We start from the raw sequence: 27,759 nt of genomic DNA, 5'->3' as shown, positions 1-27,759 counted from the left end.
TTGTGATAATTTGTAACAATTTTTCAAATCAAAGTTTGAAACTATGTCAGTAAAAGCTTCTGTGTAGTGTATATGGTGAGTATTTATAGTATTCCAGCTTGATTAAACCTGTTATCAATTGATTGTTTTATTTGAAATGCCTGCTTCAATGCAATTACAAGGTGAACACTCGTCATGCTTTGTACTTAAAGCAAAATTGCCACTGTTCACAGGAGAATTTATGGATAAAGGAAACTATAGGGTTAATGGGACATTCTTTAAATGTTGTTATAGTACTGGCCTCAATTATTTCTTCTAGCAGCTTGTTTCATATACTGACCACCCTCTTACTTAGCTCCTTAAGACCATTCTGTTCATTTTTTCCTTTAAATTATTACCTCTACTAAGACATCGCTGAGCATTTTTACCCAGCAGTAAACCTGATTGCCTAATTCCACATTTACTTCCAAAGTTCCAAAAGGTTGGTCGTGCTGCAAAGATCAGGGGTTAGGTACAAGTTGTTTCCCTTTGTATCTCTACCATGCAGATATAACCATGTTTATAGATATGACCGTTGCATCATTTTGCCAGGTTGTGCTTTTCATGCAATAGAAGACTTTGATTAGTGCAAGTCAGACAGTGGTACCACGGGTTAATCAGTAACCTGATGTTGCCTCAGGTTTCCTTGGTGCTAGGTACTCATTAGAGTGAAGTCAACTGTAGTTGCTAGCTCACATTGGTGTGTGACAGCTAACTGTAAAAGCTTAATAATTATTCAACATTGTCAAAATATAATTGTGAATTTATCCCAAGCACATCACTAAATGTTGGTAATAAGCAAAATTAGATGCCTGGTTTCTTTCACATCTGCTGATAATTATAGATTATAAAATACAAGCTTTTGAACAAGAATATAGTTGCATTTCTCTGTGCTCTGAATGGTTTTATTGAATCTCTTCATTTTCTCCTAAAGAAAATCTAATTTCAACAATCTTGTAATTAATTTCCTAAATTCATAATTGGGTAATGGGATCCAAGTGGTAATAAAATAAATAAAGTGACAAAAGACAAGCTAGCAAAAGTTAGAGGATGAAGATGATTATACTGAATTGGATAATTTTATTTGTAATCCTGTACTCATTTAAAATAAAATCACATAGCACAAGATGAGGCATTTGGTCTGTGCCAGCTCTTTAAACAATTAAAGTACTTCTCTGCTTCCACACAATGCATTTTGTTTTGAAAGTTAATGTACAATACGTTTCCATTCCACTTTTGAAGTCGCACACTCCACATCATAGAATTTCCTTTGCTTTCCCCCTATCCTTTTTTGCAAATTATCTTAAATTGGAGTTCTTTTTTGACTGACTTGTTTCTGGTGGAAACAGTTTCTCCCGAGCTCTCAAGGTTCTTCTTCATTTTGAAGACCTTCTTTAAATTGCCCCTTAATCTCTGCTGTAAGGAGAACCATTCCATCTTTTCTAGTAGTAGGAAAGAGCTGCAGATGCTGATTTAAATCGAAGGTAGACTGAAAATGCTGGAGTAACTCAGCGGGACAGGCAGCATCTCCGGAGAAAAGGAATGGGTGATATTTCGGGTCGAGACCCTTCTTCAGACTTCAGAGTTACTCCAGCATTTTGTGTCTACCTTCCATCTTTTCTAGTCTCTCCACATTTCTTAACTCACATAGTTCTCTCCACATTTCTTCCATAATACATGCTGAATCTTTTTGTCAGATTTCATAAAACCCTTAATGTCCTTGATAAGTGTGGTATCCTGAATGAGAACAAGTCAATACCATAAACATTGTTATGCATGGGTCCGTAGAAGTCTTCTGCCTCTGTACAAGGATTTACTCTTGGCCCTGGTCATTTTTCCTCTATATGCAGCTCCTTAGTGATATCTTCAAAAGTTATGCTATTAGGTCCCATTGTTCTCTAATGATATACCTCTTGACCACCCTGCTCAACCATCAACCATCAAATGCTGTAAGTAGCAATGTTACAAAATTTTGAGATTTAAAAAATCAAGTCTGTAATTTATCCCATCAGATAAAGCATAAAAATAAGTTTAATTTGACACCTAATTCACTTTCATATCTCAAGTATTTAAAAAGTTATGGCCATTTTCATACTCGGAAATGAGCATCTTGTTCCCTATTGATTTTCTATGGACATAACAAAAAAGCTGTGATCGTGAACAGTCAAAAGCCCATAACATTCTTAAAAATTAAGAGAACTGAATGAAATGTTCAGTTATCATAGATTGAAGCATTCTGAAACAAATATAAAATAATCTTACTTGGATGACCTGAAATTAAAGCATATAATTAGTTAGTTACCTAATTGTAGCTAATTTCAGACTTCAATTACTAGATCTAAACATCTATCCATTTCTTAATAAATGATTAACATTTTTAAATAGCCTAAATGTCCAAATAATATTCACAAATAATTCACAATAAAACATGATTTTTAAATCTCATTTACATTAATTTATAGACCAAATGGAAGGAATTTAGTGTTCAATTGCTGTAAATAAATGCCCATTTAAATCAGCTTTCCAGTGGGTCCCTGTGGAACGCGCTGGTTTAGAACGTTCACATTGCGGTAGATTTGTGCCCCAAATGCCGAGAAAAATACTGCGGGTTATAATGGGGCCCAAAATGAGCTACTCGCAATATTAAACTTTGTATAAAGGGATCTTTAGAAGCCCTTTTTAATGTAAAAATATACAGCCTAACTTCAGTTATTTGCTTTATGAGACCCTGCGGTTGCTGGCGGTCGCGGGTTTTGAGTTTGATTTTTAAACTACTATAACTATTATACGAGGCCTTTAAAACTAATAATAGCTTTTGCGACGGGGTCTTCCAGCGATTTTTCGTTAATAATTAACTAGGCTGAACATCTTCGATTTGAACAGCCTAGAGAAAATCGCGTTTTAAACCCGCCCCCTCTAAACGGCGCCAAAATCGCGCACACCCGCAGAGGCAGATTTTCAACGACGCTTCAGGTAGGCTTTGCAACATACCTACTGTAAGTTAGCTTGTAAGCCTAGCACATGGGCAATTTCCATCCGTTGACCATAAAAGCCAAAACATGGAAACTGGTTTCCATCAACATTTCTGTTCCTTTCTCTGCCTAGTATCTGTGTTAAACTGGACCAGTTTGTTTACAAATTTGTCTTTTCACATGACCCAAAATTGAGCTTCTGCCCATGTATCCTCTTCACGATAAAGATCACCTACAACCACAACCATTATAGTGATCACCTCCACTTCAGCATCCAACCATCGGTTCTGAAACCTCATTGATGTTTTTGTCACTACCAAATGTGACCTTTCCAAAATTCTGGGCTCCCATCCTACTTTCCACGTGAAGATGGGTTTATGAAAGTCATTAGTTCTAGTATCCTAAACTATAAAATCCATATCATAACATCAATACTGACGTCTAATCAATTAAAATCTTTTCATAATTATCATGTTCATGTTTAAATCCTCTTGCAACCTAGTGACACCTTTCCAGTATTGGGATTGTAAACTCATAGTTAAGTACAGAATGTACAAATCTCCTCAACAATATCTTCCCCCAACATGTATTTTAATAGTTAAAAGAAATATTGCAATATTTATTCTTAGTATTATCATTACTAGTTGTGAATAAATGAAACTTTTCAAGATGGTGCTTTTTTATGAGGATAGTGCCAGAGAGCCTGAGCTTTAGGGAGGGGTTGGGCAGGTGAGGACTTTAATCTTTGGAATGCAAGAGTATGAGGGGTGATCTCATAGGATCTTATAGAGGTATATAAGATTGTGAGAGGAGTAGACAAGTAGTATACACAGTATTTTACAAGAGTAGGAGAATCAAAAACTAGAGGACGTAGGATTAAGCTGAGAGGAGAAAGATTTAATAGGAACCCGAGGGACAACTTTTTCACACAGAGGGTGGTCAGTATATGAAACAAGCTGCTAGAGGAAATAATTGAGGCCAGTACTATAACAACATTTAAAATTCATTTGGACAGGTACATGAAAAGGAAAGGTTTAGATGGATATGGGCCAAATTCGGGCAGGTGAGACTAGTATAGACGAGGCATCTTATTCGACATGGACCAAAGTGCCTGGTTTGATGCCTTATGACCCTGACTTTATGACTAAAGCTCACATGATTTTAACTATCAACCATGAATTGTGCATTTTTTTAATCTGCCAATGAAGCAAATACCATTTACTTGAGTAATCCTTCATCACTTCCGAATAAGCAGTTCTGTCAAAATGTAACATCTGCAACATTTTCTGAACTTTGAACCTTGACATTAAGGGCACTTAAGTGTGCCTACTGAAATAAGAACAATGCAGTTTACATATGGATTTAGGGGATAACATTCATCACCTTAGTGTTATAATCTTGAAACTTAATGTAAATTTTATTTGAACTTTTGAGTAATTGAGGAAGACGACTGTGATGGTGAATTCTACTCACTGCAAATGGAAAATTCATGTTCTTGGGTATTTTAATGCAGTAGTTGCCTTGAAAATGAATTCCTACATAACCATCTATATATTACTAAAACTCTCATCTTGTTTCTTCTTCTTGCGTATGGCGTGCACAGCCTAAAGTTATAGGACAACTTGTCCTATTTGATCTTATTTGATTGTGCACGCCAGGTTGATTGTATTCGTCAAAACAGGGCGGACCACGAAGGTTGCAATCTCCCACCCCATCTTGTTTGTTATTATGTCTGTGATTCTGATCCTGAAATAACGCCAAAACGGTACACGTCAGCGCTACAATTTTTGGACCACCTTACTCACCGTTGTCCTGTGGTGTGCTGTATCAAGTTCCGTTTAGATTGATGGTATATTTTATGTTATTCACATTTTAAACTTTACAAAAAGCACTTTGACAAATTTTTCACTTCCATCTGCACTGCCCGTTAGCAGCGTATGATGTCACAATGGGAAGCCCGTTACAATGTTAACAGATGACAGGACTCCCAGTGCAATGAGAGATTTGTTACATTGTTGTAAGGAGAGGGAGGGAGTGGGGGAGGGGAGGCTGAGAGGGCGAGGAGTGGGGAGAGCTCAGAGAAAAGACGGGGGAAGAGCCATGGGGGAGAGGGAGGTATCACGGGGAGGGGGGCAGGAGCCAGCGAGCGGGTCCAGAGGGGAAGGGGCTGGAGCTGGGGGCGTTGCGATGCCGGTGCATTTGGGACTCACAGCGGGCGCTGGATGCTCTCCTCCGCCGGGCTCAGACTCTCCACTTTCCGTTTGGTGACATCGCCGACTCCGGGCCGGGCGGCTTCCGGTCCCTCGGAAAATTGTGTCTGGTTGGAGACCTCCGCTGGCCACCCGCAGCGTCCCTCAGATCCAGTAAAGACACGATGGCGCAGGAAGGGGTGGGCCATCCCGGTGAGTGACAGGAGAAGAGACCAATCCGCGCGGCGCTGACTGGCAGGAGAGGAGATCGATCTGCGCATGCATGGTTTTTACGATGTTTAAACCTCGCTAACTTTTACAATATACTACCGATCGGGACAAAACTTGTTGCACTCGCGACACAGGAGAACAGTTAGTGAGCTGCCGAAAAATGGTAGTGCTCTCTGGTACCGTTTTTGCGCAAATAGAAAAACCGCGCAAACTGGAAGAGCACAAGATCAGAGTTTTAGTTATGTATAGATTGTGTTTAGTGGGGGAGTGGGATTGGGGGGAGGTGAGGAGTGGGGGAGCAGGGAGATAGAGGGGGGTAGGTAGAGAAGAGGGGCTATAGAGAGAGGGAGGGAGCAACTGAGGGTAGGGGAAATGAGAGGGAGGGAGAGGTTGGGGAGGGGAGGAGGAGAGGAGAAAGAAGAGGGAGGGTGAGAGGAGGGGGTGGGAGTGCTGGGGGATGAGGGGAAATGAGCCGCGCCTGCACAGTTGGGGACTATGGGTGAGTGGTGGAATATTGCGTTCGGGGAACGGGTTGCGTTGGGGGAACGGGTGAGTGGTGGAATATTGTGTTGGGGGTACGGGACCCAACGGGTTCCACTTGGTCTTGTTTCATATTAAATAACACATTAACATTTCCTTTTTACTTGTGCCAAATTTCTACTTTTTTGCCTTGCCTGAAAATGTTGCTGCTATTGCTGTAGCATTCCATTATTTTGCCAATAATAAACACAGTCATTATTCACAAGTGTGCCTTGATGATGGCCTAACTCTATTCTTAGTCTGAAGAAGGGTCTCGACCCGAAACGTCACCCATTACTTCTCTGCCGAGATGCTGCCTGTCCCGCTGAGTTACTCCAGCTAAAACAACTAAATCCCCCCCCCCCCCCCATTCTGTACACCACTAAACACAACAATCCCCATGTCTACCATTCACAACTTGTACACGACCAGCACCAACAAGACCCAAGTCAACCATACACTGCCTCACATGCCCCCTGCATGGCCTACAGCAGTTTCATTGCAATGATGATTTAATTCCCAGGTTATTTATGTCAATGTGGTTTGTTCCACAGTTCAACAAGCAGAGACGAATAGGGCTGTCAAATGCTGCGTGCAGATATTGCCCCCCCCCCCTCCCCCCCTTTATAATTGGGTAATTATCTGGTGCTTGGAGTCATGTGTAATGGCTTGCGTTACAATTAAAAATAACTTTGATATCTATTTTCTCTTTGGAAATAAAATCAATAGTGACAGGTACACACTGCTTGTTGTTTGAACTTTCTTTGTTTTAAGGTGATATTGATAACGTTTACCTTCCAAAGGTGACCTTTGCAATGTGGTTTAGCTCCCTGTTTATGGATTAAAAAAAGGGCTCTGAATTCCCAGAGGGTTTTTCCCACTTTGTGTCGTAAATTTGGTGAAAATAGTAGAATTGCAACGTATGACATTTATCCAGAGCCTAAACCAGGGGTCGGCAACCGACGGCCCCCAGGCCGAATGCGGCCCGTAACCCGAAATTATCCGGCCCGCAGGCGGATTATTTCCCCAGTAATCATCCGGCCTGCCGAGCGCTGGCTGTACCGCATCCTGCGCAAAGCCGCCAGCACGGCCGCACACCTGCTGTGAACACATTTAAGAAAGAACTGCAGATGCTGGAAAAATCGAACGTAGACAAAAATGCTGGAGAAACTCAGCGGGTGAGACATGCAAGGATTGCATGAGGCTGCCTCACCCGCTGAGTTTCTCCAGCATTTTTGTCTACCTTCTGTGAACACGTGATTTGATGCCTGCCATCCGTAGCGGGATGGGGTCGGGATCCATGTATACACGTGATAGATGTGGCCCTCCATCCGCTCACAAACATGCATCCTGGCCCCTATGCAGAACAAGGTTGCCGACCCCTGGCCTAAACTAATTTCCCACTGAAGCAACAGCAGGAGACTGAGAAAATCTAAATGGAAACTCAGGGAGATTTATTTGCCTTATAACCAACATTCATTTTAATATTGAAATAATGAAACAGGTCAAAAGGTAAGTTATTGCAAACATTTTTTTTCATCTGCTCATTAATCTCCATGGTGATGCTTACAGGTATTCAGGAGTTTAGACGCACCACTCTGCTATTAACCACTAATCTGGCCCTTTCAACTATTCTCAGGTAAAGCCAAAAGTGGAGAGACCAAACACACCATTAAATCAATTTGGGGCATTTGTTGTGAAACGGTAAATATGTAAATTTATCCCCAGCTAAAGGGGTGACTGAGCAAATCAAACATATTAAAAGCAGTGGGGAATGTTGGTATCCTTTATCAGTAGATTTTAGATCATTGAATTGTGATGGCCACACGATTTTTATGTGCTGAATGCAAGATGTGACGGCAATGAGATGTTTTCTTTAATATTAATATATTATAATAATAATAATAATAATTATTATTATTATTATTATTATTATTATTATTATTATTATTATTATTATTATTATTATTATTATTATTATTATTATTATTATTATAAAAAAGTCTGAAGAAGGGTCCCGACCCAAAACATCACCATCCTTTTTCTCCAGAGATGCTGCCTGACCCACTGAGTTACTCCAGCATTTGTGTCTATCAACCTGCCTTTAATACTGCTTGCAAATATGTAAATTCTCCATTCTTGTGACTGTTAAACACATCCACTAAAATAGAAGAAACCAACCTACAGTATATGATACAAACCTATTCACCCTCAATTATCACAAACACTGGTTTTGAAGTGCACTGGCTGTAAATCAATTTTGAATGAAGGAAACTTAAGGAGTTAGATTTAGCTCTTAGGGCTAAAGGAATCAAGGGATATGGGGAATAAGCAGGAACGATTTTAGATGATCAGCCATGATCATATTGAATGGTGGTGCTGGCTCGGAGGGCCGAATAACCTACTCCTGCACCTATTTTTCTATGTTTTCTATGTTTCTATGAGTCATCTGCGTGTTGGAATAGAATTTATAGTGAGAAGTAAAAGTCAGGCAGCACTTAGCCCAGTAATGGAGGAAGTCGGACAGAAACTTCTGAAGTATGCACCTGGGAAATTATAAACACAAATCCAAATGATCTGTTCAGTGATTTTGTTTTCTTACAGAAGATGTACTGTTTTGCACCAGGGTAATCTGTAGAAATCAGTGAACCACTGAGAACTTAAGATGTTAAGCATAAAAACATTGAAATGTGAGTTTTTTATGTGATGGAAACCACAGCCACTGCTCAACAACGTTCCCTGCCCTAAACATTTAATCGTACAATTATTTCAAATGATTCCATAATTTTTTTAATAATACAAAACAATTGAAGTTCAAACTTTGTAATAGTTTACCTCCTGTAATAGTTTTAATCCTATCATAAAATATTTTTTTTAAACTGGATAAAGTATTTTTTGTTTTCTGTCTGTAAAAATTGTACAATGTGAGTGGCTGCTCAGCCTACCTCATGATTGTACTGCTGCTAGTGATATCTCAGAACTAGCATGTGACAGCAAACAGCATCGGAAACTTGAAATCCATACTACTGGGTTCATTAGATCCTCGAGCATACTTTTTTTATGTCAGCAGCAAGGGCTTGTGACAGCAAAAGTGGGAGTGTAATGCCTCCCATGCTGCAAAAGTGACTACTCTTCACAAATATTAATAAATGCTATGGGATGCTCTTAGATCGCACAGTTGCAATAGGTTCTTTTGTCTCTGTGGCAGAATTATATTTTAGTCATGGATATTGGTGAGGCCGCATTTTTTAGTATTGTGTTCGGGTTTAGTCGCCCAGCTGAAGGAAGAATATGTCATTTTGCTGCAAAGAGTCAGAGAAGAGACTTCCGAGGATGTTGCCAGGACCCGAAAGCCTGAGCTAAAGGGAGAGGCTGGGCAGGCTAGGACTGTATTCGCAGAGTGCAGGCAGGTGAGGAGATGTTGTAGGGGTGCATAAGATCACGAGGGAAATAGATGAGGTGGATGCTCAGGGTCTGTTACCCAGAATAGGAGAATTAAGAACCAGAGGACATACGTTTAAGGAGAGAGGGGAAAGATTTAATAGGAATCTGAGGGGTGACTTTTTCACACAGAAGGCAGTGGAACATGGAACAAGCTGTCAGAGGAGGTGGCTGAGGCAGGTACTATAAAAACATTTAAAAGACATTTGAACAGGCACATGGATCGGAAAGATTTGGAGGGATATGGGCCAAATGTAGGCAAATGGGACTAGCATGGACGGGGTAGATTGGCTAGCATGGACGAGTTGGGCTGAAGGTCCTGCTTCCGTGATTCTATGATTCTCTATGACTTTGAACATACACTTCAGCTGTTTCGTCCATTTAGGAATTGTGCCATGTAGCTTGATGTTTATCTAAACAGGCTGTACATATCCCCCAAATTCCACAGTAGATGGCACTGGAGTTGCTGACCTCGACTATCATGCCTCTTGGAATACAAAAACACGGATTCTGGCTAAATTGAGCTCTGGAAATTCAGCCCACAACCCTGATCACTACAAGAGCGTTCAGATGCAGAGTACATATGTTGTCATTGATTTGGGGCAGGTTTCTGTGGTCATTGCACCCACCACAATTGGCCTTATCCTCGTGGAATTCCCCATACATTGGTCGATGTATTTGTTGTTCGAGAAGAAACAATAGGTTGAGAGATGAGAGGGAAAAAAGACACAAATGGCTGGAGTAAGTCAGTGGGTCAGGCAGCATCTCTGGAAAACAAGGAGAGGTGCCATTTTGGGTTGCGACCCTTCTTCAGACGGGTTGACTATTTAGAAATCAGTCCACTATGTCAGATTAACCAGCAGCTTGGTTTGCTCAGGTTGTGTACCAAATCCCCAGGTAAACAAAGCATTATCCTTAAAACAAAGAGGGCCTCCTTTGTTAGCAGTTTCTAAATCCTAATGCAACTCACTTATAAAATCTAGATCCCACAACATCAAGTACCCGTGCTTGTGATTACATGTCAGTGGAATCTTAGTGTGGAATTCCCAGAACCAGATAGCCTCTCTCAGACAGGAGAAGAAATCCAACATGTACAAACAACAGATGTGGACTGTGAATGTTGTGTGTGGACTCTGCTGTGCACCCAGGTTGCTAACAGTAGCGCCTGAGAGATTAAAATGTCATTATTTAATAGAGCTTATTTTCCAAGATGGGGAATGTACAGTACATGAGGGGAAACTCAGAAACTTTAATTCCACAACGTATTCTTTTAAGTAGTTTTTCGACCTGATTCAGGATCCTGGTGCCTTTATGAGATGGATCTTCTTCTTCTTGCGTATGGTGTGCACAGGAGGGGAGAAGGAGATGGGGAGAGAGTGGGGAGGGGGAGACGGGGAGAGAGAGGGGAGGGGGGAAGGGAGAGAGAGGGGCAGCAGTTTGATTTTAGTGGGACCACATGAAGGTTCCAATCTCCCACACCTGCCCCATTGTGATGTCATATATGTAAATGAGATCCATTGTGATTGGACATCTGTGAGGTGGCAGTGACTCATGCAGCAGTTTGATTTTAATTTTTTTTAATGTTTTGTGAACTATTCAAAATCTGGGGAAATAATTGACCAAATCTAGAGAGGAGTGCATTTATGAAATCGTAAGTTAAATCCCAACCGAAATTGTAAAAATCTCCGTGTTTTTGCGTCTGGTTTTCGAGGAGATACGTTTCACATGCAAAATAACACACACACATCCACACACACATACACACACAGAGTTTTAATAGATACTAGACCAAGTGCAGACCCGTTGGGTCTGTTCCCGCAGCGGTTGCAAGGGGGGGCGGCCTGACGTCATCACGCCACGCCGTCAAGACGCTGTGTACGACGTCAAGACGCTGCGTATGACGTCAAGACGCAGCGTACGACGTTAAGACGCTGCATACGACGTCAAGACGCTGCGTACGCCCGTCGAGACGCTGCGTACACCCGTCGGGACGCTGCGTATGCCCTCAATGCGCGTGGCGGGGGGGGAGGATTTTATTAAAAATGTGTACATAAAAACGACGAAATTTAATGAGGAGTGGATATGCGAATGTAAAAGTGAAATCGCTAACGAAATAGAAAAAATCTCGGAGTTGTTGCGTGTGGTTTTGGAGGACCAACGAATCAAGGCCAAAAATCTAATCTGAAAATCTAATCTGACATACACCCACAAACAAACAAACACACACACACACATAGTTTTTAAAGTATATAGATATGATAAGCAATAAGAATCACCAGACTTAATAATCAACAGACTTAGTAGCTGCTAACTCTAGTTGGAGGTATTCTTGAAGGGTTGATCATGTGATGTTCATGTCCCATGACATCTGATCATGTGATGTCCTACCACATGACATCAGCAAGTAAGAGTCTATACTATATAAGGGTTGGGTCAGCTCAGGTTGAGTTTTGATGTGTGTGACTTTATGCCAGGGATACTGTGAGAACTTTTGAGAATTGGGAAACCATCTTTGAGCAGGTGAAAGTGGATGGGGGGAAGCTGGATTTGTGAGAGGAAATTTTTGATTTCATTGATGATACTGAAATTGCTCTGGTATTAACATTTGTGACACTATGTAACCAAGAGTGTTGCAATGACTCATTTGTAGTACTTTTATGTGTGCATAAATAACCATTGTAAGACTACAATACCCCATCTATCACTAGTTGTATGTATGTAACCTTTTGATGTTCAAGCTGAAAATATAGATAACCATTTAAATGCACAAAGTTCATGCAGCCCCCTGAGCTAATAACACTCTTTGATAAGTTCCATCCAGTTCTATGTGAAGGTGGCAATTCTACACTGGAAACCTATGCCACATAAGAGGGAGGGGGAGGGGGGGGGTAGGGTGGGGTAGGTTCTGCTGATGTTCTCTCACCTTCCAATAGACATATAATCCTGTGACTCAATTCTCATAAGTGTAAGGAACTGACGTCAGCTATCCAAGGAATTTGTGGTAGACCGAAATTTATAAATGTTGTTGATTTTCATTTTATTAATTCAAATTTTTCAAGATTTTCTTTAGTTCCCCACCAATGATGCATTTGTACTTTGTATATCTGAGAGAGATTTGTTTATATTGTGGATATTTGGGGTAATGTGTCATTTAGAATAAAATGAGCACTATCTTATCAAGGCTCATTTGTGCGAATGACTGTCAGCCACATGACTTGAAGCCACCCTGAATTTCAGTGAAGTCTGCAAACAGCCTGACCATCAGCATTTATTTTATCTTGGTGCAGTGGAAAATGTAATCATGTGTTCATTTTATCAATTGTTTATTGAAAGCCTTTGACTTTTTTTTAAATCAGAAGAGTGTCTGTTTTGCAATTTAAAAATAATTGTGAAACCAAGCCAATACTGTCCTCATCGAACATTAATGCACACAGAGTTTCCACAGTGAATACAATATAGCTGTCAATAGTTGCCCATGGGAGCTGCTGTTAGCTACTGCCAATCTGACCAAGTGTATTTAACTGCACTATGACTATAACTGAGCCTGAGACTTCTGTAGCACATGTGAATAACTCGGTGTTATTTGTTACAGTTCATCTGTTTTTCTCTATATGAAATGTAGCCCCTGTCCCACTTAGGAAACCTGAACGGAAACCTCTGGGAACTTTGCGCCCCACCCAAGGTTTCTGTGCAGTTCCTGGAGATTTTTGTCAGTCTCCCTACCTGCTTCCACTACCTGCAACCTCCGGCAACCACCTGCAACCTCCGGGTGTTTTACAGAGCTATATTACTGACCTCTGCTGGTTAGCTGAAAGTTCATGACCTTCAAAAACTCTCATACTGCACGTAGAAGCATTAAAACTGGCCTTCTCTATTACTCCTTTCACAAACTATTGTGTGTGCACAAAGAACACAATGTTACCCCCTGCAGGACTTGGTAACACCCAGGTTTAGAGTTCAGGATTTTGAAGATATGTGCTTTATATTAAGTATCATAGTAGACGATACTGATCTTAAAAGTGTAAATGCAAATCAAACCCCACAAACACTTCAATTTGCCTGTGGTTTAAATTTGTTTTTTTAACTTTTTGGCACTGTATTACACATAAAGCAAACGGTTAACATATCAAATTTGATGTTATTCAACCTCCTGAGTTTCAAAACAGATAGTTTGCTCAACAGACAAAAACTATACCGATTTCCTGTTAGTTTCTAGTGTTGCTAAAGCAATGTGGACTGCATGGCTTTCAGCTATAGTTTAAAACCACCAATGCATTAAGCTAATTGCAGGTAACATTATCTGTTGTATATGCACAGAGAATAAAGTATTTGCTTTAAGTGGCTAATTTGATTTGGGTGATCGAGAACAAAAGTGTTTAAATTTGAATAATGTAATAGTCAAGTCAAGTCAAGTCCACATATATCCAGGATAATCACTTTACCACGTTATCTTCAGGGTTTTTATTTGAGGTTTTTTCTAAAATGTCAAAAGGATTTTATTTTTCTCCATGGCACACTATTCCTCAGCATTGGTATTTCCCCCCTTTTAATAGATAGTTTGAGTCCCATCCAAAACAAGGTTTAAAGCAGACAGATATTTTGGCCTTTAATTGGTGTTGTACTGGTGACAAACCTATCAGCCTTTGCATTTGAGTAAAGCTGACCTCAACTTCACATGCCCATATGTATAATTAAACAAAATACATTTGGAGGTTGCTTTAATGCCATCTACCTTCAAAGCTGTTCTTATGATCACAGATGTAGTTAGTAATTTGATATATTTTTCAGTTTGTTGGATGTTATTCTTGTTATAAATTTATCAGAAGTATTAGGAATAATTGAATGATGTGTAGCTGGTGTTTTTGACACCGCCATAAGTCGTAGTTCCTACTGAATAGCTGTGAGCAAGTTCCTCCATGTTTTTTATACATTCATAAATAGCCTGGTTTTTGCTGTTCCACACCAAACTGCTTTGCTGCCATTTCCCAGGGTGGAATCTTCTTGCTGGATCTCAGGATCCTCTGACTTAGCAAAGTCAGTCAGATAAATTCAGGTGAAGCAAGATCATTGACAACATGGCATTAAATGGCTGGGTTTCATATTTCAGTTTACACTTTAATTCTATGTATGCATCTTAATCCCTTTTCAATTTAAACAAAAACGTTGAAAAACACCCCCAATATGCTTTGACTTCCTGTTTAGCTGTCTGAGCAAATTTATTTGATTGGCTATTCCATCTAATTTTTCTCGTGACTTGATGCCACAGACACCATGTTTTTCCCCACCAGATTCAAAATGGCATTAGGCCAGTGGGAAGTACTCGGCTCTTTGGGGCAGCTTCAGTGATGAGGCCACTAAACTCATTGCTGAATGCATAATTTAATTTTCATTTTGTATTTTCAATGAAACTACGGTAATCTCTGGTCAGAATATCGGCGTAATCATTGGATTTCACACAAAACTCGGTTAGAACGCGTGGTGGAGACACAAAGCACTGCCGATGTTAGTTTGCAACATACAGTACTGCAGTAACTCAGCGTGTCTGGCCTCATCTCTCGAGAAACTGGACAGGCAAATTTTCGGGTTGGAGGTTAATGAGCTTTCACTTTTATGGCCCTGCTAAGATTGGACCATACAGACCCACACTGCCTTTTCTCTTTTTATTACATCCACAGAAGTTAGTGTCAATTGGGAAGGCAAGCTCCTCTCCTCAATGGGTAAATCAAACTCAAAATTGCTTCTCTGTCCAGATTTAATCAAAGTTATACCTTGTGTCACATTATGTTCCACAAACATTATGCATCACTGCACCCGTTCCCTTAACAGACCACAAGTCAATTGTGTTGTCTTCCTTTTATGGTCACTCATTAGCTGAGGACCAAGGCCCAACGTTTTATTAAACCACATAATAATGTAAATACAACAATTCCCTTCTTTAGCTACAAATGTTTTGTTTACAATATACCAGGTCTATTTTGCTACAGATGGCTTTTTGCTAACAGTTGGGTAATTTATAAAAATCAATTAAGCAAGTTGGCACATTAGAAGAACTCTATAGCAACTAGCCATTCTATCTACATTGCATATCTCTTCATCGAGTTGCTGTACATATCATTTTAATTCTGATTATTTGTTTTAATTTAGTATTAGTTTAGACAGAGTCCACACCGACCATCGATCACCCATTCACACAAGTTGAATTTGAATTAAATTGAAAATTTTATTGCCACATGTGCTTAGGTCATAAGGTCATAAAAGATGGGAGTAGAATTAGGCCATTCTGCCCATCAAGTCTACTCTGTCATTCAATCATGGCTGATCTATCTCGCCCTCCTAACCCCATTCTCCTGCCTCCTCCCCATAACCTCTGACACCTGTACTAATCAAGAATTTATCTACATTTGCTTCTATGTTATCCCACTTTCTAATCCACTCCTGACATTCTGGTGGAAATTTACAGAGGCCAATTAACCTACAAACGTTCACATCTTTGGGGTGTGAGAGGAAACCGGAGCAACCGGAGGCAATAATGATAGTTTGGTTGCTGTGTTTCCCTGCATTTCAGTGGGTGAGCACATTGAAGCATTCTGGGTTTGTAATAGTTGTTTTATAAGGAGCAGTGTGTTCTTTCACTGTCACAAAGCTAACTGAAGGTTCTTGTCTTTTTAGGTCCGAGCACAACTTGAATGGTTTTGACAGAATGACAGCTGAAGACTCCAACACAATGATGAGCACAGATTCCTGCAACATGTCTTCAACTAAAGCCATTGAAGGAGTTGCTGGTGCCCCTAATGAGGCCACCCTGCTGGCACTAATGGAGCGTACAGGCTACACGATGGTTCAGGAGAATGGCCAACGCAAGTATGGTGGGCCTCCTCCAGGGTGGGAAGGCCATCCTCCTCCCCGCGGCTGCGAGGTCTTTATTGGAAAGATTCCTCGCGATGTTTACGAAGATGAGCTGGTTCCCATTTTTGAGTCGGTGGGACGGATGTATGAGATGCGCTTGATGATGGACTTTGACGGTAAAAACCGTGGCTATGCCTTTGTCATGTTCACAGCCAAGCACGAGGCCAAAAGAGCTGTCCGAGAGCTTAATAATTACGAGATCCGTCCAGGCAGGTTGCTTGGTGTTTGCAGCAGTGTGGACAACTGTAGACTTTTTATCGGGGGCATCCCAAAAATGAAGAAAAGAGAAGAGATTTTAGAAGAGATTTCTAAAGTAACGGAAGGAGTGCTAGACGTGATTGTCTATGCCAGTGCAGCGGACAAGATGAAAAACCGAGGGTTTGCGTTTGTCGAGTATGAAAGTCACCGTGCTGCCGCCATGGCGCGCAGGAAGCTGATGCCTGGAAGAATCCAGCTGTGGGGTCATCAGATTGCAGTTGACTGGGCGGAGCCAGAGATCGACGTTGACGAAGATGTGATGGAAACCGTCAAGATTCTGTATGTGAGAAATCTGATGATCGAAACCATGGAGGAAACGATAAAAAAAGTCTTCAGCCAGTTCAACCCTGGATGCGTGGAACGAGTAAAGAAGATTCGCGATTATGCGTTTGTCCATTTCTCCACGAGGGATGATGCAGTTCTAGCCATGGAGAAATTAAATGGGACTGACTTCGAAGGTTCCTACATCGAGGTGACCCTGGCCAAGCCCGTGGACAAAGAGCAGTACAGTCGTTACCAGAAGGCAGCAAAAGGTGGACCAACCGAAACTCCTCAAGCAAACATCGTCTACTCCTGTGATCCCTACACACTAGCTTACTACGGGTATCCCTACAGCACGCTGATTGGACCCAACAGAGAATATTTTGCCAAAGGTCAGTAAAATGTTAAGAATTGAAGAAGTATGAATATTATACGATGGGTGTTGTGACGGATTATTTACTTCTCTCTTCCTCCCTTCACAATTGTGGGAGTTGCCACAAAGACCAGTGTTTATTACCCATCCTTCGTTGTTCTTGAGAAGGTGGTGGCGATTTGCCTTTTGAACCACTGCTGTATGCATGGTGAACCCAGTGGCTTTAGAGAAGGAACTTGCCCAGTAAAGGTGAAGACATTGTGATGTATGTCCCAGTCAGAATGAATGTGATTCAGAGGAGATGGAGTTCCAGTGCTTGGGGTCCTTGTCCTTCAGGGTGTTCAGGGATATGTTTTCAGAAGGTGCCTTGGCAAGATATTGCAATGCTTGATTGGCACCCTCCATCCACCATGTTAAAATATTTATTCCCTCCACAAATGCTGCTTGACCCACTGAGTCACTCCAGTACTTTGTGTTTTATACCTCTGTGGTCCATGCACCATGACTGCAAAATACATACAATCTCAGAGAAGATGGAACAGTGCACCATTGGTGAGGAGAATGGATGTTTCAAGCGGTTTAAATAGATTGCCAATCAAGCAAAGTACTTTGGCCTTATTGGTATTCAGCATTCATTTTTTTTAAACTATTTTGGCATTGAACTCATCCACATAAATGAGGAGTATTCAAAGACATAATCACAGTAAGAGAGTGATACAGTGTGGAAACCGACTCTTCGGCCCAACTTGCCCACATGACCCAGCCAACATGACCCAGCTACACTAGTCCCACCTGCCTGCGTTTGGTCCATATCCCTCCAAACCTGTCCTATCCAGGTACCTGTCTCACTGTTTCTTAAATGTTGGGATAGTCCCTACCTCAACTACCTCCTCTGGCAGCTTGTTCCATACACCCACCATTCTTTGTGCGAAAAAGCTACCTCTCAGATTTCTATAAAATCTTTTCCCCTTCACCTTAAACCTATGTCCTCTGATCCTCGATACACCAACTCTGGGCAAGAGACTCTGTGTATCTTTCCAATCTATTCCTCTCATGATTTTATACACCTCAATAAGATCACCCCTCATCCTCCTGCGCTCCAAGGAATAGAGTCCCAGCCTACTCAACCTCTCCCGATAGCGCAGACCCTCTAGCCCTGGCAATATCCTTGTAAATCTTCTCTGTACCCTTTCCAGCTTGACAAACATATTTTCTATAACATGGTGCCCAGAATTGAGCGCAATACTTTCAGGCCTCAAAGACAATTCTGACTTTTGGAAAGTGGAAAGATAATAAGGGAGTTTGGAAGGGAATCACTTGCCTTTGATCTGTACATCCAGTCATTTTGTAATTAGTCATGTTTAAGTTTCTTGTCATAGTGATCGCCAGAACAAGAGACTTAAAAATTGCAATGGTGTTAAATGTCACGGTTAGGTAGTTAAAGTTCCTGTTGTTTGACATTCCCAGGAACTATGACTGTGGATTGTCATAAAGCAAACAAAGGGAAAACAGATTATGAAAGAAAACTGGCAGGGAACATAAAAACTGACTGCAAAAGCTTTTATAGATATGTAAAGAGAAGAAGATTAGTTAAAACAAATGTAGGTCCCTTGCAGTCAGAAACAGGTGAATTGATCATGGGGAACAAGGACATGGCAGACCAATTGAATAACTACTTTGGTTCTGCCTTCACTAAGGAAGACATGGATAATCTGCTGGAAATAGCAGGGGGTTAAATAGCAGTGCAGGGGGTCAAATGAGATGGAGGAACTGAGTGAAAACCAGGTTAGCTGGGAAGTGGTGTTAGGTAAATTGAATGGATTAAAGGCCGATAAACCCCCAGGGCCAGATAGGCTGCATCCCAGAGTGCTTAAGGAAGTAGCCCCAGAAATAGTGGATGCATTAGTGATAATTTTTCAAAACTCTTTAGATTCTGGAGTAGTTCCTGAGGATTGGACGGTAGCTAATGTAACCCCACTTTTTAATAAGGGAGGGAGAGAGAAAACGAGGAATTACAGACCAGTTAGTCTAACATCGGTAGTGGGGAAAATGCTAGAATCAGTTATTAAAGATGGGATAGCAGCACATTTGGAAAGTGGTGAAATCATTGGACAAAGTCAGCATTGATTTATGAAAGGTAAATCATGTCTGACGAATCTTACAGAATTTTTCGAGGATGTAACTAGTAGAGTGGATAAGGGAGAACCAGTGGATGTGTTATATCTGGACTTTCACAAGGTCCCACATAAGAGATTAGTATGCAAACTTAAAGCACATGGTATTGGGGGTTCAGTATTGATGTGGATAGAGAACTGGCTTGCAGACAGGAAGCAAAGAGTAGGAGTAAACAGGTCCTCTTCAGAATGGCAGGCAGTGACTAGTGGGGTACCGCAAGGCTCAGTGCTGGGACCCCAGCTATTTACAATATATATTAATGATTTGGACATGGGAATTGAATGCAACATCTCGAAGTTTGCAGATAACACAAAGCTGGGGGGCAGTGTTAGCTGTGAGGAGGATGCTAGGAGGCTGCAAGCTAACTTGGATAGGTTGGGTGAGTTGGCAAATGCATGGCAGATGCAGTATAATGTGGATACATGTGAGGTTATCCACTTTGGTGGCAAGAACAGGAAAGTAGACTATTATCTGAATGGTGGCCGATTCGGAAAAGGGGAGATGCAACGAGACCTGGGTGTCATGGTACACCAGTCATTGAAAGTAGGCATGCAGGTGCAGCAGGCAGTGAAGAAAGCGAATGATATGTTAGCATTCATAGCAAAAGGATTTGAGTATAGGAGCAGGGAGGTTCTACTGCAGTTATACAGGGCCTTGGTGAGACCACACCTGGAGTATTGCGTACAGTTTTGGTCTCCTAATCTGAGGAAAGACATTCTTGCCATAGAGGGAGTACAGTGAAGGTTCACCATACAGATTCCTGGGATGGCAGGACTTTCATATGAAGAAAGACTGGATAGACTCGGCTTGTACTCGCTAGAATTTAGATGATTGAGGGGGGGATCTTATAGAAACTTACAAAATTCTTAAGGGGTTGGACAGGCTAGATGCAAGAAGATTGTTCCCGATGTTGGGGAAGTCCAGAACAAGGGGTCACAGTTTAGGGATAAGGGGGAAGTCTTTTAGGACAGCGATGAGAAAACAATTTTTCACACAGAGAGTGGTGAATCTCTGGAATTCTCTGCCTCAGAAAGTAGTTGAGGCCAGTTCATTGGCTATATTTAAGAGGGAGTTAGATGTGGCCCTTGTGGCTAAAGGGATCAGGGGGTATGGAGAGAAGGCAGATACAGGATACTGAGTTGGATGATCAGCCATGATCATATTGAATGGCGGTGCAGGCTCGAAGGGCCGAATGGCCTACTCCTGCACCTATTTTCTATGTTGCTATGACCTTATAATTGCATCTCCTACTGTATTATTCTTCATTTGTCTCAAATATTTTACCAAGCATTAAACCATCTCATTAGAATCATGTGGCACTGCAATTCATAACTTTACCAAACGTTCCTTTTACAATGGATTTGCAGTCATTTGGTTTGTGTTTAAATTCCACGAACCTGTATAGTCCCATTTAAACATGTTTTAGATAAGTTACTACCTCTAAAAAAGTTAACTTTATAGTTTTTTGTAAACAAGTCTGTCACTTCCTTACTTTTTCTCACTTCGTCTGTTTTTAATGGTCTCTTACCTGTGCCCTCCTCCCCCCCCTCCCCCCCCAGCCAATGCGCACCCATTTCTCCCACTATCCTGCCCCTCCTCTCCACCTTCCCCATGAACCTCCGCCTAATCGCTCCGCACTGACCTGACATCACTCGTCTGCTTGCCTGACACCATTTTGTCTCCTATTTGTCTCTTCTTGTCACTTTTTGCCCCATTTTCATCTCCAGCTTTTGTTCACCATCTGCTAATCAAAACCCCCTTCATCTGTATCACTTGCCAGGCTTTGTCCCGTCCACACATCTTTTCCCCCTTAATCTCCCCCCCCCCCCCACTACAATCACCCTGAAGGAGGATCCTGACCTGAAACACTGTATATCCATGTCCTCCAAAGCTGCTGCCTGACCTATTGAGTTAATCCAGTACTTTGTGCTCCACGCAAGATTCAGATGGAGCACACCACTTCCAGTCAATAATGCCAATGTGTGCATTGAAAGGCATCTGTGGTTTGGGTGTTGTTGAGGAAACCTTGTAGGAATAGCAGCTGTGCATCTTCTCCATGGTTCATGGTGAAGATGGTGTGTCTGTGGTGAGGGATTGGATGTTTGAAGTGGTGAGATGCCAAGCTGTGTTTTTTCATGAATGGATCAGCCGTCCCGACAAGTGTTGTGAAAATTAGGGAGTTGGGAGGTGAACGGCACACAACAAAACACCCAGCTTCCAATCAAAGTCACTGTATTTATAGGGCTGAAATATCTTTTTTAAATCCCGCAGATGCTGGAAATCCTAAGTAAAGACATAAAATGCTGGAAACACTCAACAGGTCAAACACCATCAATGGGGAAAAAAAGAGTTAATGTTTCAATTCATGAAATTGCAGAGAATTGTGGACGCAACTCAGATTATCTCACAAACCAACCTCCTTTCCATTGACTCCATTTACACTTCATGCTGCCCTGGCAAGTCCACCAGCATAATCAAAGATGAGTCTCACCCCGGAAGGGCACTCTCTCATTCCCCCTCTCCCATCTGGCAATAGGTACTGAAGTGTAAAAACGCACACCTCCAGATTCTGGGACAGTTTCTTCCCAGCTGTTATCAGGCAACTCTTCCTATCAACAACCAGAGAGCGTCCCTGAGCTGCTATCTACCTCAGTGGAGATCCTTGAACTATCTTTAATTGGACTTTATCTAAACATTATTCCCTTTAGCATGTATCTGTACACTGTGGATAGCTCAATTATAATTATGTATAGTCTTTTTGTTGACTGGCTAGCTTTTCACTACACCTCGGTACAGTGAAATAAACTAAACAAAGTTGCAACACCTTTGTTGGAGTTTTGATGTGCTGAATGTTTTCAGCCTTTACGTTTATGACAGGTTCTGTTAAAGATAACACACAGGGCATTGATGATGGTAGATTTGGTCATAATTAAGTTTGCTAAATATCACAGGCAAATGGTTGGATTTTCTCTTGTCTTGTCCCTTTTCACTACTAGGAATATCTAGGAATTTAATTGCACTACATTTATGCTGGAGCCTTTTAGGAAAATTAAACAATAGGAATAATTACAAAGGCCTTGAGATTTTTCTTTTGAAATCCAGCCACCAACTAACTATACAACAGCTCCGGATGTTTTTGAAATTAATTTTTAGACCAAGTCCATGACAATAGACCTCATGAAACCTTTTTTTTACTGTTGGAGTAATTTCACCAGAAGGACTTTGGTGATTAATGAAGATATTTTGTCTTCTTGTTAAACAGTAACTGCTGTCCTTGTCATAAAACCCTTAAAGTGGAGGAAAAAATACTGAGCTGAGACCTTGTTTGTAATTTATTTTAAATACACTCCACTTTTCCCCCAGAATTTTGGCCCAAATTGTGCTGACTGATAGCTGGAAGCTCCCTTTGGGACCAATGACTTTACCTTATTTTATTTTAACAAATAACAAGAGCAGCAAAAATTGTGTTTTAACATGTTTTAATTATTTAAATTTATTTGAGTAATTTTTAATATCTCAATTAGAGACAATTGGGTAGTGGAGCTTCAGAATACATCTGAAACCTATTTGCTGCTAGTTCACTGGGTGATTGTTTGATGAGCACCTCCTCTAACCTTAACTACTGCATCTGGTGTTCCTGATGTGGCCTCCTTTACATCAACGAGACCATGCCTCGGTTGGTGGGCTGCCTCCATTGCCAGAGTGAGGCCACACACAAGCTAGAGGAACAGTACCTTCTGTTCTTCTTGGGTAGCTTACAACTTAATAGTATGAACATTAAATTATCCAATTTTAGGTAACTACCCTACAAACAATCCCCATTTATTTATTATGTGTAGGAAGGAACTGCAGATGCTGGTTTAAACCGAAGATAGACACAAAATGCTGAAGTAACTCGGCGGGACAGGCAGCATCTCTGGAGAGAAGGAATGGGTGACGTTTCGGGTCAAGACCCTTCCTCAGACTCTGGCCTCGACCTGAAACATCACCCATTCCTTCCTTGCAGAGATGCTGCTTGTCCCGCTGAGTTACTCCAGCATTTTGTGTCTATCCACATATTTATTATTTATTTATGTTCGTATTTTCCTTCGCTCCTCTTCTCTTCTCTGTGTTCTCTTCACCCTCCCCTTCTACCTAAAGTCTTTCTACTGGCTTAACAATTCGCACCTCTTATCTCAACATTTTGTCCTATCATCTCTAACCTTTGTCCAACCATCTGCCTAGCAACAACATCCTTCACCTGTGTCCACCTATCATTCCGAGGCTTTGGCCAACCCCACCTCTCTTCCAGTTTACTTTCCCAGTATGAAGCAGACTCAAGAAAATGAAACATCACCTATCCACATTCTCCAGAGATGCTCCTGAAGATGCTAAATTACTTCAGCACTTTTTGTAACATGAGATGGGTGAGAGGTGCTGCCGGTGATGGCCAAATTGTCTGGTCCCCTCCACCCAGACAAATTAATTGCAGGGACCGGGAGTGGTGTTTCGGGATTACAAAACCAAGACTATGACAATACCGTTCTTGAAACCTTTTTCAAGGACTTTGAAAGGAAAAATATAAAAACTAGTTGTACAGGTTGTAGGAGATTCTGTCAGTGATATGCAAATGAGTTTTAAGGTGAAACAGTGGAATAGGGCACTTTATTAAACATATGTAACTTACATGGGACTTTGTGCTTTTGCCAAATGACTAACCTGTACTGAAATAGTACTTTTCGCCATGTTTGTTTTATGTTGATTAATATTTTATTACTTCCAGATTCTTTCCCGTACTTTGAGTTTGTTTTTATCGTTCTCACTTTGTACTCTCACCTCTTCTTTCAATTCTTCATTTGTAGTCTTAGTTTTAATTTATTGTTTATACCCCAATCTTCCTCTTCCTTTTTTTTTTGTTTCCTTAGAAAGTAACGTATGGAAAGGCTGCAAGGAAATTTGTCCCAAACCATAACTCTTTAAAGGTGTTGGAGATATCGGCTCCATTTTGTTCTCTTTCTTAGTCCGTCCAGCAACCCTTTTATGTTTCTGGGGCCTTTGATCTCGCCGTTGGAGGTGCAATGCTTGCCCTCAGTCCACCAGTCCAGGTGCCACTTTCCCATGAAATGGAGCCTCATTCCCAAACATATCTGAACCACATTTATTTATCTGTTTGTCCCATTGCCAGTTAGCATGTGGTTTGATTAATAATCCAGAGCTACCTCCTTAATTTAACTACCTATTGTTCCTCACTGCTTTCCTATGTCATTGATTATTATGTGCATTGCTATTTCCACTACCCTTTCGATTCCTTTTCAGCAGTTTCCTTCACTTCTTTATTTTCCCTCTCCCCCTTTCTCTCACCATCATCCTCCTCACACTCTCACCATTCCAACATGACTCCTATCCTATTTCTGATCAGTTGCATAATGTGGGCAGGATTTTCCATTATCAAAAAGTATTGGTTGTTTGTTGACTCAATGACACAAAGCATGTCTAGTGCCCAAGACTGAACACCTAGGAGAATGAAGAAGGGTCTCAACCCAAAACATTGCCTATCCATGTCCTCCAGAGGTATTGCCTGACCCACTGAGCTACTCCAGCACTTTGTGTTCTAGATAAGATTGCAGCATCTGCAGTTCCTTGTTTAGTTTAGTTTGGAGATAGAGTGGAAACAGGCCCTTCAGCCCATTGAATCCATGCTGACCACCCGTGATCACCCGTACAGTAGCTCTATCCTACACACTAGGGACAATTTATAGAAGCCAATTAACCTACAAACCAGAACACCTTTGGAATGTTGAAACCAGAGCACCTGCAGTCACAGAGAGAACATACAAGCTCCATACAGAGAGCAACCATAGTCAGGCACGAAACCGGTTCTCTGATGCTGTTAGGCAGCAACTCTGGTGCTGTAAGGCAGCAACTCTACCGCTGCGCCACTATGCTGCCAACCTGGAAGGAATATCTGGTTTTAGACTCGTGTTCAGAGCAGATTTTAGACTCGTGTTCAGAGCAAGGGGACATGACTTGAGAATTAAGGGACAGAAGTTTAGGGGTAACATGAGTGGGAACTTCTTTACTCAGTGAGTGGTGGCTGTGTGGAATGAGCTTCCAGTGAAGGTGGTGGAGGCAGGTTCGTTTCTATCATTTAAAAATAAATTGGATAGTTATATGGATGGGAAAGGAATGGAGGGTTATGGTCTGAGCGCAGGTATATGGGACTAGGGGAGAATACGTGTTCGGCACGGACTAGAAGGGTCGAGATGGCCTGTTTCCGTGCTGTAATTGTTATATGGTTATATGGTTATTTCAGTAAATCGGAAATGATTGAGGCACACCATAAGATGTAATTAAAGAATCTAGAGAATAGGTTTTGGGAACGGGCGAGGAACTTGTGTGAAAAGTCAAATCTGAGAAACCAGCAAGGAGAAGATGGCATCAAACAACTTTAAACCTTTCAGCTCAGCTTGTTGAGATGAGTAAAACAGTTGATGTATTTTGTTCCTTCCATAGTGAGATATATATGTGTATTATAATATTCTCAGATCCCCGTGTGCTACTCAATAGATGTCAGAATATTAAAGTGGGAAAGCATTTTAATCGTGAAAAAAAGTGCAAATGTATAAATAAAGTCCAATTGCCATGAACAATCAGTGAATTCTTGATCTAAAAGGTACAGTCTAGGTTGATGCGGAAACATTGTAATAATGCTTCAGATTCCAGACTTCTCACGAGCCTTGCTGCAGAAAATCTATTACTGAAATAGCTTAAGAAAACATCAAACAAACTTCTGTACTGGACTAGATGTGAAATGTATGTTCAAAATGTGTCGATGGCAAGGACAACTTGAGCAGAAGTTTTACAATGTCAGAAACCAAGGCCAATAAAAGAGAGAGAACAAAACCGTGCCTGTTGCAGTTATCATTGACACACTAAAATGGGACAAATTCCCTTGTTGCTTTCCCATACATCAATCCCCAAGGACAGAATATAACCTATATCAAATGTTTCTTCAAAACGTTTTTGTCACAGCACATCAACATTTTTCATTTAACATTTTTTTTAAAGGCCGTAAACATTTGTGCACAGTGGCGGAATGGCCAGGGTGTTGGCTTGCCCGATGGCAAGTGGGCCTCTGATGAAGTGGGCCCCCTATATCAAGTGGGCCCCTGATGAAGTGGGCCCCCTTTGTCTCCTGGCAACCAATATTTTTAGACCCAGTCTGCCACTGTTTGTGCATGTTATTTTCCAGAGGAACGTTTAACAGTGACACATTCTTGTCATTGCCAAGGGCATGTTATGCAGATTGAAGAGACCATTTGCCATATTTATCATGTTGAATATTAAATTGTACCAATGTAATCATGTTATTAAATACATTTTACTGTATAGTTAGAGTACATCAGCCATTTTTAATTACTTTTATTCCATCCAAGCTACCATCCCTTAATAACATCCACAAGTCAGAGGCAGTAACGTATTTCAAGACAATTTGATGTAAATCATTGAAAATAAGTGGTTTATTTAGCATAAAATTGGATTAAACAAGTCAAGAACTTTATTTGTCACATGGACTTACAAGATGTGCAGTGAAATGAAAGTGACAATGCCTGCGGTATTGTGCAAAACAACAGAACAGAACCAGTTGCATTAAATAAAAAGACACAACAGTAAATTAGTCCCTGATGAGGTAAGAGTTTACAGTCCTAATGGCTGTGGGAAGAAACTGCGTCTCATCCTCTCTGTTTTGCAGCATGACAGCGGAGGCGCTTGCCTGACCGTAGCAGCTGGAACAGTCCGTTGCTGGGGTGGTAGGGGTCCTTCATTATGTTGCTGGCTCTGGATCTGCACATCCTGTCCAGCAGGGGGGGGGGGGGGGGGAGCGTAGTTCCCATAGAGCGTTCGGCCCAACGCACTACTCTCTGCAGAGCCTTCCTGTCTTGGGCAAAGCTGTTCCCAAACCAGATCGAGATGTTTCTGGACAAGATGCTTTCTACAGCACCAGAGTAGAAGCACTGAAGGATCCTCAGAGAGACTGAGAATTTCCTCAGCTGCCTGAGGTGGTAAAGGCGCTGCCTTGCCTTTCTCACCAGTGCGGAAGTGTGCGTTGTCCATGTCAGATCCTCTGTGATGTGGACTCCCAGCTATTTAAAGCTGCTCACCCTATTCACAGTAGTCCCATTTATCTCCAGTGGCGTGTCTGTCCTCGGTTGTTGAGCCCTTCTAAAGTCCACGATCAGCTCCTTAGTTTTAGTGACATTCAAGAGGAGGTGCCAGGACAGCCACCTCCTCCCGGTAGGCCTTCTCAACGTTATCGGAGATCAGGCCCACCACCACAGTGTCATCAGCAAACTTGATTGGAGTCAGCAACATTGAGTTGGAGCTGAACCTGGCCACACAGTCATGTGTGTACAGGGAGTACAGTAGGGGGCTGAGA

The 27,759-nt window shown here is 41.5% G+C and overlaps 1 protein-coding gene across 16 annotated transcripts in view; it reads left to right on the top strand.

The window, feature by feature from the left end:
- The window catches only part of rbm47 (RNA binding motif protein 47), a 219,612-nt gene that overhangs the window by 169,378 nt on the left and 22,475 nt on the right, over positions 1-27,759 (top strand). For all 16 annotated transcript variants that reach the window (XM_033027537.1, XM_033027484.1, XM_033027459.1 and 13 more), the window contains one exon: positions 16,040-17,187. In XM_033027537.1, coding sequence (XP_032883428.1) covers positions 16,071-17,187 — 1,117 coding nt within the window. In that variant the 5' untranslated portion in view covers positions 16,040-16,070. Of the gene's footprint in view, positions 1-16,039; positions 17,188-27,759 lie in introns of those variants that run through there.

The sequence above is a fragment of the Amblyraja radiata genome, chromosome 1 (assembly GCF_010909765.2).
Source record: "Amblyraja radiata isolate CabotCenter1 chromosome 1, sAmbRad1.1.pri, whole genome shotgun sequence".
Lineage (NCBI taxonomy): Eukaryota > Metazoa > Chordata > Chondrichthyes > Rajiformes > Rajidae > Amblyraja > Amblyraja radiata.
This window is presented reverse-complemented; position numbering and strand designations above follow the sequence as displayed.